The sequence below is a fragment of the Sabethes cyaneus genome, chromosome 2 (assembly GCF_943734655.1).
Source record: "Sabethes cyaneus chromosome 2, idSabCyanKW18_F2, whole genome shotgun sequence".
NCBI lineage: Eukaryota > Metazoa > Arthropoda > Insecta > Diptera > Culicidae > Sabethes > Sabethes cyaneus.
This window is the reverse complement of record NC_071354.1, coordinates 158,947,685-158,961,995: the sequence shown is the minus strand read 5'-3', so window position 1 is coordinate 158,961,995 and position 14,311 is coordinate 158,947,685. Positions and strand designations below refer to the sequence as shown.

General features: G+C 40.7%; 1 protein-coding gene across 1 annotated transcript in view; it reads left to right on the top strand.

Moving 5' to 3' along the window:
- Nucleotides 1–13,840, top strand: part of LOC128737445 (potassium voltage-gated channel protein Shal) — a 107,680-nt gene extending 93,840 nt beyond the window's left edge. Inside the window, exon 5 of the mRNA XM_053832082.1 lies at nt 13,732–13,840. Coding sequence (XP_053688057.1) covers nt 13,732–13,755 — 24 coding nt within the window. The 3' untranslated portion in view covers nt 13,756–13,840. The remainder of the gene's footprint in view (nt 1–13,731) is intronic.
- The last annotated feature ends 471 nt before the right edge of the window (nt 13,841–14,311 follow it).

Genomic DNA, 14,311 nt, shown 5'->3' with positions numbered 1-14,311 from the left:
CAAGAGCCAGCCCTGACGGGAATAGACTCTCAAGGCTGACAAGTGTTATAAAACCATTCCTCGTTGCTACGCTCAGCGTTCACATGAGTGCTTCCTTCCCTGTCGGTTGCCACCGAGGTTAACCTGGTACCACCTGGAGGTTCAGAAAGGAGTCGCTGTACCCCTATGGGGTCGCATTATCCAGCCGGTTCACCAAGCACGATTTCCACACAACAAATTTCTTAATATTCTATGTTGGTGAAAAACGTAAAAAAAACTTTACGTATACACAATGCTTTCCACCAACGACTCTCTCGCAGACCTCAATGGTATTTATTTATTTTATGTTTTGTATTATTTTATTGGACCTTGGAAGCTTTTGCAAATTAACAACCAAATTTGTACATGAGTTAACATCGCGAGACAAATTCGAACATTTTTGACTGAACATATCTACATGTTCACCAAGCTCAAAAGTTTGATTATTCATTGTACGCATAAAAAGAGCCGCAATAAAACCAGCCAAGTACTACTTGGAGGATATCATCCCAAAACTCATAAACATTCGCTCTTAACAACGTAAAGCATGTAGAGATATTGCGCATCCAACGCCGTCCGTCCAGCAACATTGAACTTTGTATTACAAAAGCTCCATCCTTTCCAGGCATAATATGACATTAAATAGAAGATTATTTTTCGAAGCAGAAAAAACCTCCGGCATAGAAATTCTAATCTAAAACCGAAGGATCCGAGCTTCGAAAAAAAAACGCTTGCCCGCAGCTCTATTATCCGGCTTTTAAATGGATTTATTATTCGATCAGCATTAATACTTTCATTGCCCGCTTAGCCAGTAGGTACCAAGCAACCTCCGGCTTGGTGCCCATTTCCGATATCCACAGGGGGCAATAAACACCTCATATAAACTAGACAGAACAGTGGCCATTAAACGCCGAACACTCAGTCGGACACAAAATATATGCCAATGATGACTTTCCGCATCCATTCGGGTTTGGGTTTCGCTTCCGGGGGCCGAAAAAAAACACCACTCGAGGCTGAAAAACCCATTTGCAAGCTCGTTATAGTTTTAACAGTCGAAATAACATTTTCTCAAGAAAACAAATGTTCGCTTCGAGGAGCGACATTCGGCTGCAAGCTGGCAACGTTTTTCATTCCGCTCGCGGTCACATTTACGGCCCGCAGGACAAATTTGGCTGGATAGCAACGAGTGTGGAATTTGGCGGTTGCTTCTGCAGCACTTAGTACCAGGGTGAGTGTGCTTATATCCGCCCCATGTCGGAATGATTTTAAAATGAAATGAATCCAGTACAGTACTTATCACTCTGATTAGCAAGAGGACAAAAGAAGGAACATCAGGAAGCACATCCTTGATGGCAAAATACATCCGATGCACAAGTGGGAAAAACGACCCGCGCGCGTTCTGTCTTTGTTGCCTCATCCTTGGACATTTATTTGCTGCTGGTTTTGCATTGGAATATCAATGTATAGCATTTTTCAATTGAATAACGAAAGTTTCTCACACCGCGCTCGAAAGCTGCCATTGTATTGGGGGATATTTGCGGTTTCCGCAGGGTGACCATTAAATCGGCAAATGTTTACTGTCACAACGGAACCTTCGTAAATAAGAAACAACATCAAACGAGGTGATTATATTTTGTGCAACAAGCGACACGCGCTAGTGCACGCGATCGTTATCGTTCTTGTTCTACTTGGCGCGTTTTGTTGTTTATGCAAATTGTAGTGAAGCAACATATTATAATTTTGGAAATGTTGCCAATTGTGCACCGTGCAGGATATCGTTGCATGGTGCCACAGCTTGCGATTATCGATTTGACGTGTGAAGAGTACATGCGATGTCGTTCTGCAGCGGTTTGGCGATTCGATTTGTTCCACCGAATCTAATAAACTAATGGAAGGATAATGGAAGTTAACCGGCGATAGAGTAATTAGAAAAAAAAGAAACAGTATAAAATAGAAACAGATATAAAATAACGATTACCTAGAAATCCGGATGTATCCAAGTATATGAAATAACAAATAATTCATCATCTTTAGCAAAAAAATCCAGTTTCTTCAGGTGTAAATTGGAACCGATCGATTTCCCTTAACATTTTCATTTAAATCTGTGAGTAACTTTCTAGTTCCCTCCCAATTTTACCATAATTTTCACCAAAATTATATTATCATAAATTGTACTTATAGAAAGTAAAGCCGATCAATCAAATTAACACACTCGTTCATGTGCAGCTAACCCTCGAGTCGAAACGAATGCTGGAATATTTCCAAAGTACACATCTATAGGTTGGCCAACAATATACTCGCAAATAAAATAACATTGTTGTAAATACATAAGCATTTTCCCCAAGCAAATCATACGCTGTGCGCTGCGCTTTTCCAGCTGGAATCATACACATCCGTCAGCTATCAAGCAATCATTGAGGTATTTCCAGCTCTTCTGGCTGGCTGCAAACATTGTATTCGCTGTTGCCATTTTTACCGGCTCCCATCCGCTCCGCTCACAGATCAGGTGTAGTTTCGCGTTCAAGTGGAAAGTCAAGCCCCGCGCGATTCGCTGCCGTCTTCCGCCCGCCTCCCCGCCGGACCGGCATCATGCTAAATAGCTTAATTTTAGACTCACGGTTTATGTTTACCACTTCTCTCCACGTCGTCGATTGCTCCAGCAAAACGGGCTGTAAATTTCGTCATGTTCAAGTGCCGCTTTCAGCACCATTTTCCACATTTGGCTACAGTGCCGCTCGCAATCTTCCGGCCTCGCCAATTTTCATTTTTCCCCGCTGAGGTTGCGGAACAGCGAACGAGCTCTTTCACTTCACAAAAGCCATTCGGTATATTCACCCCCGTTGGTTCGCCTTCCCGTATAACCAAATCTTGACACAATTGTAATTAATTCATACCTAAATATATTCCGTTCCTTCTTCCATACAGGTGTGCTCATTTCCATGAATGATTAATCGACATAATGTACATGTTCTGTAATTCAAATTCAATTCTTTCATATTTTATTAAAACGATCTTGCGCTTCGGGTTTTTGCCTTCCCGTACGGGAGGGGCGTTCAGCTGTCAGAACTGTGCAACGGGGAAAACGTTTCAAAGTGAAACCGGAAAAGGGATTTCTGTGGAAAAAAGTGGAAAATGCTCATCTGTGCAGTGAATCAATCTTAAGCATGCAGGGTAATGCGGGCCCTTTTCTTCTGGCAAAAAAAAGCTGTCTGGATTTCGGTGAATGGAAGAAATATGTACGGGCAGTCTAAATTGCATTCAATGGAGACTAGCTCATAGCGGCGAATTTAGACCTAGACCGTAGTACTCATATAGTGTGTATCATTAGAGCTTCCATTATGGTAAAGCAAATAGACGCTTTTTGCTCAAACTAGAGTTGCTTTCGTTTTGAATTACTAATGTAGCTATGAATAGATGGTTGCATTTGCGAATCCGTATCGGGTTTTACGTAGGTTTTTTTTGTAGATGGTTGAGTTTTAGAGCACAAGTTAGGATAGACTCATGTGAAACATCAAATCATCGGTCATACTAACCACATGAGAACCTGACTTTGAAGATTCGCGTTGAATGCCTGGTTCTGTTATGAGATTTCTATTTTGAAGGCAAGGAAACGAAATAATCAGACAGCTACTTTAATTCTTTTGCTCGAGCAAATTGTTCAACCCGGCTACAATCATCTATCAATCAGTAATTCCTCTTATTTAATCTTTTGGATGGAAAATCATAAACATTACAACCTAATTAAGTCATAACGAATTATAGTTTTTTACACAAGAGAAAATTGTATAAAATCGGATTGAAACCTGTACTACAAAGGAGGGTGCGTGTGTGTGTGTGTGTGAGAGAGAGAGAGAGTGCGAGAGAGAGAGTGAGAGAGAGAGTGTGTGTGTGTGTGAGAGAGAGAGAGTGTGTGTGTGTGTGTGTGTGTGTGTGTGTGTGTGTGTGTGTGTGTGTGTGTGAGAGAGAGAGAGAGAGAGAGAGAGAGAGAGAGAGAGAGAGAGAGAGAGAGTTGATTGCTTACGTATCTTCAACGCTTTCGATCCACTACTTCCTTCCCAAGAAACAGTTTAGGTTTTATTACACGCTTATTATAGCTTTTATGACCAAAATTGGCCATGGAAACCGTAATAAGAGTACGATAAAACTCACATTGTTACTTGGGTTAACCTTACCGGGTCCTCGTCGACTCATCAAGTTTGCATATGATGCGATATGATCGAAGTCAGTTAGCTCTTATTCTTTCGACAACACAGGTCTTTTGATCTATGATACATTAGCCACTTTCGTATACATATTCGAATAAGTTGCGTTTTGCAAAGATTCAGCACATGCTTCATTCGATCCCGTTAGCTTGATAGACACTTAAGATATTTAACAATAGACCAACCTCATGTTTTGTCTTGACCTTTGTTATGAGGTGAATACCTGGCCTCATAAAAAAGGACAAGACAAAACAACTTTTTATAACGGTAGTTTTTACAATCGTCTCCTCCGGGGATAATTGGCGAGTGGATAATTGGGGAAAGGGAGGGCATCAATGAAGCAACACTCAGTACGTATGTGTACCGTTCCTCTTTATCCAAGCTGGGTTTCGATTATAGCCCGATTCGATGCGCGGATCCCCCAGCTTTACAATGATCCACCCTTACCCAATTTTCTGCTCATTCCCTTTCACGTCTTGCGTCCCCCGAGGTACTATAAATACTTTTGTTTTATTATTTTCTGCTACCGGTCTCTCCGTCGACTGCGAACACTAATGTTATAAAAAATAGAGTTAACAAGTTTGATCATTTAACCATGAAAAAAGAAAGAACAAGTTCAAGTAACTGCCAAAGCTCGTCTAGATCAGTAATGTCCAAACTGCGGCCCGCGGGCCGCATGTGACCCTTCGTAATGATTCGTGCGGTCCGCGGACTGATTTGAGGGATGGCAGACTTATGAATAATTTTTTGATGACACAGGCGTCAGTTGTAGTACCTCGTGCATATTGTAGATCGGATTGCTTTCCGGTTTAAATCTTGTGATGATTCCTAAAAATCGGCTTTTGGTGCCGCCTATTTTACATTTTGGTATGCGCAAAAATGGCCAAAGGTCATTGCGGCCCGCGGACTCATGGGGCGATCTGATTTGGCCCGCACCACGTTTATGCCTGAGCACCACTGGTCTAGATCGACTGTATCGTATGCTGCTTTGAAGTCAAAAAAGGTGTGATGCGCAGCTACATTGTATTCCCGATATTACTGCAAGATCGGATGATAAAAATGCGGTCCATAGTTGCGCGAGCCCCCATGAAGCCCGCCTGATAATTTCCTACGAAACCTTGTGTTATCGGTGACAATCGGCGTAACAGGATCTGGGAGAGTACCTTGTAGACGGTATATACCAGAGTAACGCCGCGATAGTTTATTGCTCATTAAGGTATAGGCTACAAGCCCGTTGCCCAAAAAAATTTATTATTAACACAATGTTGAATACAACGATTAACGATTAAAAGGAATGCAGTTCCCTTAAATATAAATTAAGCCTATTTTTAATGATAGTTAGTGGCATAGTAATATCCACTATATGCTGTAGATCATTGAAAGCCCTCTTAAAACGGCACGTTGGTTCGTAAAGAGAATAATTCCTATTTCTGTGAGGCGGGTTGAAAACACGTATGTTACGGAGCACGACTTGACTTTGGTTAAAGTGAAACCGTGCGGCAAGTGTTTGACTATCAGTTCGTCCAGATAAAATGATTGCGAAGAACACTATTTCAGCTTTGAATGCCCTCAATTCGTTGTATATAAGTTACGCATTGTGGGCACCACATAATGCTCACAAAATCAAGCTTAGGTCTCGCCAGAATCGCCTCACGAGAGAGAATAATTTAAGGCAGTCCTTAACCCTCTAGTTCCCAACCCTGCCGATTGGCGGGCTTCAGCAAAATCGTTGTAAATCTACTATGCTTATTCGTTTTATGTTGAGATGCACCCATACCTTCTCATTATAGTCTAATCTAACTATTCGAGTGGTTTGTTTGTTTTATTACGTTAATTTGAAACAGATATTTCGTGCGAAACTTGAAAAATGCCAGAAAACTGAAAAAAAAATTATTTTGCTGTGCAGAGTGAAATTCAATTTTTTGTAAATTACTTATTTCTTGGAATAAACGAACAAAAAAATTATTGGTGAGTAGCTGATAAGTTGTACTTCATGGTAAAAAAGGAAATTTGCAATAAAAAGTTTAGGAACTGGCCGATTTTTATCAAGGAACTGACCCCGCCAATTGGCGGGGTTGGGCATTAACGTCAACTTTTTTTTAGTAATTTGACAACATGTTGTTTTCGTTGTATTTATTGATTTTTTTCGAGCTTAAGCTACAAATTATTGTTATAGGCCTTGTTAGCTTCTTTTATATGCCTTGAAAAATACACAAGCATGCAGTGGCATTAATATGGAAGGGGAATTTACAGGACTTATCACCTAATTTTCAGTTCGCCTTTTTGATGAGCTGCTATATAACGCTTTATAGCTATATCACAAAACATTTTTGCATTTTATGGTATTTAAAAACCATAATCCTATAACCAAGAAACAGATTCATTGAAACCCGGCGAATTTTACTGCTTAACGACAAAATCTTGATAAGCAAGACAATATTATTCAAAATGAGATCTATCATAGACCATTTTAAAACCGCAAATTTTAATCTATACCGCTTAATAAGTTTGAGTTAATGAAAAAATTGAATGAATTACCAGTCGATAAAAGATTATAGTGAACAAATGTGTACTACAAAAATGAAAAACCCAATTTATCAAACAAGTCATATATATGAGGATTTAAGTTTCATGTTCTATCAGACTCTAAAGATTTTTCAAAGGTTACAGCTACTAATATTGTTGTTCGCCTTTCTAAAATTTTGCCGGATTTTAAAAATCATATTTTTCGATTATTATTATACGGCATTACCATTGATTTTATATCTCCACTCGAGAGGAACGAGAGGAATATACGACTGGGAACTATTCGGAGTAATAGAATCCCCAAAAGCAAACTGCTTACTGATAAGGACATCAATAGGCAAGGTCGTGGTGATTCTGCTGAATTCATTGCCAAATTTGAAAATACAACTGTTTCTGTGTCTGTTTGGAAGGATTTGCTTCCCACGGGCACTATAGACAACGATGAACTGGAAGTGGTTGATGACTTCATATATTTGGGATCTCTGGTCACCGCCGACAATATTACGGGTAAAGAGATTCAATGACGCATTCAAGCTGGAAGTCAAGTCTAGTTTTCCTCCGCAAGACGCTTCGATTAACCCCTCTAGGGTCTACTTCATTTTTAGCACTGCAACATTCACTAAAATGGCCGTAACTTTTTTATCTTTCAATATTTTTTTACCAAATTTGGGAATTTTTCCGGAAATATTTTCTATTTTCATAATATCTATAGATAATAGCCATATGTAATATGGTCCCGGAGTTATTCCGGAGTTCCTTGGGCGACCGTGACATGGCTTTTTTAGTTAAAGTTGCCAAATATTTAAAACTTGTTTAAAATCTGTTGATTTTTGTAAGCATCGACTGTGGACATATCATTTACTTTGCCGCAGTTATGAGCCATGGTGCGCGCCATCCGAATCCGGGGGGATATTATAAATCCGGAACCGGTTCCCATAAAGGGACATTTCAGCATCAGTAAATTATGTCGTGTCGCATATCAAAAAACATCAGCACTATACAAAAGAGCGGTTGGCGATCATCTCATGTCTCACAGAAGCCGTATGACCGGTTCCAGGCCCGGGGAGGGTTTCTTTTCTGATTCAAGCACGGAACGGATTTCGAAGGAACTTGTCCGGGACCTGGAATCGCCATATGGTCAAAAATTTCAGTTGAAGCTCATTATAACTAGTTCCATAAATACTAGCACTGTTATAGATGTTCTGAAATCGATGTCCCGAATTAAATCGAAAAATTTGATTTTGCAACTTTTTTGCGCCCAAGTGCCCAACCCCGCCAATTGGCGGGTTACGAATTTTTATAAATAATCAAACTATTCCTGAACTTAGTAATTAAAGAATATTTTTTCCATTATTCTGGCCACAAAATGAGCATTTTAAAAAATTTTCAAGCAAATCAAAAATTTGGGCACTAGAGGGTTAATAACAGTGTCTGTATGATTTGTAAAAGAAAGTGAGCTGTCGAAAATAATTCCTAGGTCTCAAAAAATTAATTTGCGGGGCAGGACAATTCCGTTGGAAGGTTATTACCGAACATTTGTTAAGCCACTATTTGAGCAAAACGTTCCAAAGTCCATGTGGTATCCATATCAAGTTGAAGTTTGAGACAGTCAGCGTCAGTCTTGATTGGTAAGAATATTTTTACATCGTCAGCATATATTAAAATTATAGCATTGGACAACATAGCTGGAAGTTTATTCATCTAGAGTTTTTTCTTCTATTATTTACGAAATTCCAGAAATGTTTCGGGTAACTTTTTATATTACATTGTATTGCTTTATAGTAGTGGCAGTCCAGCCGATCACCCTTTTCGTAGCTGGGACAAACTACTCCTTCCTTCCGCCCATTCCTCCGGTAGCTTCTCTTCTCAAAACTTAGAAATAACCCAACTTAGAACCGTTGCCAGCGAATCTCGGTTCTGTTTATAAGACTCTGCTGGTAGGCGATCACAAAAATCGTTTAATTTCTTAGAGATCAGCTGCTGGAGCATTGCTATGGTCCACTTCTGGCACTCGGAATCGATTCTTACTTGGTGAATCTGGCACAGTTAACTTCCGTTCCTCCTCCTTTTGCAATTTCTCGCCCCAACACTTGGATAATATAGAAAAAGCTACACAAATACTATTTGCTATTAGATAAAATTGATGGCATACTTTTTACTTTCGCACGGTGATTAAAATAGATCAAAAAATACTTTTTAGTTATAAGCATAGGATACCGCCCGTGTGCTGCTACTCCGTTATTGACCAGGACCGATGAAAATTGCAAAATGATGGTTGGAAAAAGCATACTTGGGACAGCAGGCTATTTTTCATTGTGCAACATTATCAGGTCCCTGCATGCTGATCAATACCGACGCCGGCCACGTCCGAATGCGGGTCCTGGTGGGATGGAAAGGAATGTTAGTCCAATACTTGTTGCTACTAAAGACCAGGGAATCCTCTGCATCTTCACAAGTATTTCGGGAAAGGAATTGTTGTTAGTAGATGGGCGGAGCTAGATGGATAATGTAAGTATGTAAGCATCAGTCATATGAGACTAACCTGGATATTCGAAAATTTTCTTGTAAAGCCAGTAACTACGAAAATTATAAAAAATACCTTTTTAACAAATTTAATATAATGCCAATGGTGCTCATATACAACCATAATTTAATTTTTATCGAAAAATACTATGCACATGCGAGATTTACGGCTCAAAAACCACGTAACAACTTGAACTTATCCGCGATCAGGGAAATGAGGGATAATGAAACGAGTCAATATAGTCCCTAAGTTGATAAGCATTTCCTCTTACCAACGCTAATATGCAGAGATATAGCGCCCTACACGCTTAAAAAATACTTTTTAGTTATATATGATAAAACGACGACTGGCATTTCTAGTCTAGCAGACTTCATTTTCAGTTTTTTGCTCAGTAGATGCTCATTTGACTGCAGTACCTCAACGAAACAGAATTCGAAAAAGTATTATAAAAGCGAAGATCCCATAATAAGAAGACTGACAACTCTGCCAATATTTGAGAGACACTGATGGTAGCTCGCTCTGCCGGCCAAGGTAGTCCCTTTTTTACGAGTAAGGAAATCTGCTGAGCATCTTAGAAGATACGGTACTATCAGACACCTGAGAAGACAACTCAGGGAGTGGGGTTAGGTATCCCGACCCCCCTAATGGGGCGTGAGGATCCCGACCCACTAAACCCCTACTCGAGCCTCCAGCCTCAATCCCCCCTGGCAGCACCTTATCGGTATTACTTCAGGGAGGGGCTATTGTGCTTGACGCACTCTCTTAGATAACTGGACTATTGGACTATGGTAGTTAGGCTGTTTATTCGCCGTTGATCGGCTCTCCAGCGGTTTTGTAGCTCAAGCACAATCTGGGTAGCAGCCGCATTGACTGCCCCCCATACGTCCCAGCTGGAACACATTCCTTGGACTAATTTATCCGGAGTAGTATCCTGTCCGCTCACTGCCATCATGTTGCTTCTCGTGCCCGCGAAACGAGGGCATATGAAGAAAGCATGTTCTGCAGTTTCCTCAACATCCACGCATTCGGGACACGCGGTGGACTCCGCATGCCCAAACTTGTGCAGATACTGTCTAAAACAACCATGCCCTGACAGAATCTGTAACAGGTGGAAGTTGACTTCGCCGTGGCACCTGTTGCCCCACCCGGAGAGTTCCAGGATAAATCGATGTATCCGTCGTTTTATGGAATTAGACCATGCCTGCTGCCATGTGGTCATCCAGGGCGATCTTGTGGTACTCCGTATGCCTCTAGTTCCACGTTGGTTGAAGTACTCTACGTCATCGCTGATGATGATGCCAATAGGCATCATACCCGCTAAGACGCAGATTGCGTCATGTGAAACTGTGCGATACGCACTCGCCGCTCTCAAGTACATGAGACGATAGGTGCTTTCCAGCTTGGCTAGATAGCTTTTGGTACCTAACGCCGATGACCACACCGGCCCGCCATATCTGAGTATGGACTGGTCCACGTTGGCCAGCAGCCTTCGTTTGCTGCCATATACCGCAGACCTATTAGACATCATACGAGACAATGCCGAACTAGCTGTGGAAGCTTCTGGAAATAATTTTCCAGAATCCTGTACAGCGACACCGGCACTTGGATGTTCCGAAGCGAGTTGGCTATGGAGTCCAGGCTAGCGCTATTAAACGCATTTCTCACCTCGAGCGTGGCAACTGCGCAATAGCGGATACCTGTTCTCTTGCGCTGGATTGCCACCTCGACTGTCTAAGTGACTGACAAGATGGCATCCACCGTAGATTTGCCTTTTCGGAAGCCGAATGGGTTCCTTGACAAACCGTTTGTACCCTCAGTGTACTGTACGAGTCTGTTAAGGATAACCCTCTCCAGCACCTTGCCGGTAGTATGAGGCAGACAGATCGACCTATATAACGAGGGGACACCCGGAGATTTTCCCGGTTTCGGTTTCAGGTTCTGTCGCTTCCATCTGTCCGGGAAGTGGCCAGCTTCCAAGCATCTACTCATTACTCCTTTGAATAATTCGGGATCCTCTAGAATAGTTGCTTTAATTGCCATATTCGGGATTACGTCTGGCCCCGGTGCGGAAAGAGGCTCTCGATGATCCTCTCCAGCATCTCTTGCGATTGCTCTGCGGGCTTAAGCACTGCGCGTGCAGCAACATTCAACCCACAAACACAAATACGGAATTTTGGTAAGCTTACTAACACTCACGCAAAATGTACCACCTTCGCAAATTGAAGCGTCACTGATGCTGACGCATGGCGTTTATATGGAAAAATAACAGAGAGGCCAGTCTTGTTAATAATGGAGTCTTCGATAAAACATAATTGTAAAGTTAATTATTATCTACATTATTATTGAAGAAATATAGTTCTATCTTTTGTATTTACGGCGTTACGGGGCTGCTACACCGTTGGTAGCAAAAAGAGTGCAGCAATCACATAGCGCCGTAAATACAAAAGATAAAACTATACTTTCTTAAACAATAATGTAGATAATAATAAGTCATAATTCTACAATTGGCCTTTACACTACATTTTCGAACTCTATTTAGTTGAAGCGCTGTAGTCAAATGAGCATCTACTGAGCAACAAACCGAGCATGAAGCCTGATCCTAGTTCCTTTAATAATAATCTTGGTTCACCTAAACGTGCAGTTTATCCTGTTTCAAAGTTTTAAAAAAAAATATCTTGGATTTTAATTATTTTACACAAAAGAATTTCTAAAGATTGTCGACATCAATTCACATCTGTGTTTCATCAAAATTCAAATTGATTAAAAATTTGCTGTCGTACTTATAAACAAATTATTTTTTTATTTCAAATGAAAACTAAAACGCTATTCAATAATCACCAGAAACAACTCCACTTAATCATTTTTTTGTTGTTAACCCAGACAACTAATATGTATATGACTTTTCGCTTATACTCACATAGATGACATTAGCACAATCTTGGCGGCCCATTTTCATTATAAATCCTTCCCAGCCTAGGCCAGAATATGTGACCACTGCCTTGGCAGCCATGCCAGCATCTTAAATCCTCAAATTGATGGTTGTAACAAATGCATATAATCTGTTAGTATATCGCTTTCGTTTACATTTTCCCATTTCCCATCTTTGCAATTTTCTTAAGCTTGTACATTTTTGTTTGTGTAAGTTGGTAGGAAGACGCCATTAAAAAAAATTAGTCATAATAAACTGCGACATCTGATGAAAAGTACATCCATAATGGACTATCTGATGGAACACAAACGATTTAGTAATGTCTAACATTGTCATGTATTTTCGAAGATAAGGTCTATAATGAGATAAAAGCCTCTTATTTCCTAAGAACATATGTTGCAGAGCATGTTAAAGGCGTGCTAGCGGAAAAAAATTGGATATTAAAAATATCCAACGGGTATAGTCCCTTGTCAAGCCAGAAGTCACAGCCCGGAATTGACAAGTGACTTTGCCGTGGGGGTTTTTCTTTTTCTCTATCCTTTATTCTACCAACCATTTTCTTCCCGAGGCACTGCACTCGGAAATGGTATTGATTTATAGCCAAATTGATATACACGGAAGCACGGATGAATATTATGAGTGGCCGTGCGTGATAGCCTGAAAAAGTGAGGTTAGTTACTGCCAGCAAGGTGGTACCGCCATAAATCAAAATAAAGGGGACAAACTAGGGTTCTTAAATGTGGACTGGCAGTTAGTAGTTTGTGATAACATTTTTCAATTGAAACTAATTTAGTGGGAAAAGTATGCAGAGAAGTAAATTGAGAGTAGTTTTAACCTGTAGCTTGAGTAGTCTTATGGGTGAGGTATATATTTCAAAAACACAGTAAATCATTTGGGAAGTACGCTTGAGGCAACGTTTTATTTTGAGTATAATCAATGATGCAATTTATTGCTAACACAACACGTCTGTCCATAAAACAAACCTGTTTCTATATCTGTCTGTACTTTTTCGTTCAGTTTTTCTTCGAGCACGCAATGCGGCTCATCTAGATAGATGTTTTGTGTTTCGTAGATGTACTTTGTTTACACTCTAAATCTTAAAGTAGAGCACTCAACCTCACCACTCATCACTCAAGAAAAATAGCCAACATCACTACAACATTCCGTTTTCCGTAGGTTCATTTTTAGCTCGAAATCTTTCTTCTCGTTCTCTTTTTTCTACCTAGCTGTAAACAATGTTTCTCAAACAAATTGTTATTACTCACATTGTACATTCACATGTAAATACAAGCTACACATTCTGAGTGGAATATAAATCGTATCTATTCTTAACTGTTGCCAGTTCATAATCACCGAGCAAAATTTATCTTCCAATTTGCGAGAGTTTTCATCAAACTAATTGGCCACGGTTTGTCCACATCTCTCTGTCTTTCTCACATTCTATATCAAAAACCCATTTAATATTAAAATCCCACGCCCGTTGACCGACCGTAAAAGTTACTAATTAAAATTTTAATCTCGTCTCCCTGCAGAACTACACCTCGGCGAACCAATGATGTCAGGAGGACGACATTCCCCTGCGAGAGAGAAAAAAGTCCTAATAGATTCCGGAGGGCTCAACCTTCCTTCCCACAGTCGAACCGACCGACGAACGGTCGCAACCAATTTGAATGAGCTCACCAAACGAGTAGCACTTCCCTCTTGAACACACCAGGCGGAAGCCCATCGTGACTGTCGTGGTTATCGTTGTCGCTGCCAGCCAAGCCCTCGGAAGCCCAACGGCGTTTTGCGAAAATGGCTCGAACGACGACTCGGTGGGCAGCTTTCCTCCGGCAGAACAATAGCAGCACCGAAATAGCATTTGGTGTCCTGTCCTGTCGTTTTGTAGACAGAATCAAAAACTATCCTCTGCACCCCATCACTACTGTCACGCAAACTGACAACCCCCCACCCTTCCTTCTCTCGCATGGTTAGGGAATCAGAAACATCCATTCACGCCGTCGTCACCATCGTTATCAAATCACACTAATGTAGCTACAAATTTTACCTATAAATGTACAGCGTTATTCTTTCAAATGATTGAGATGAAATTCTAATCGGACCCAGCATGAA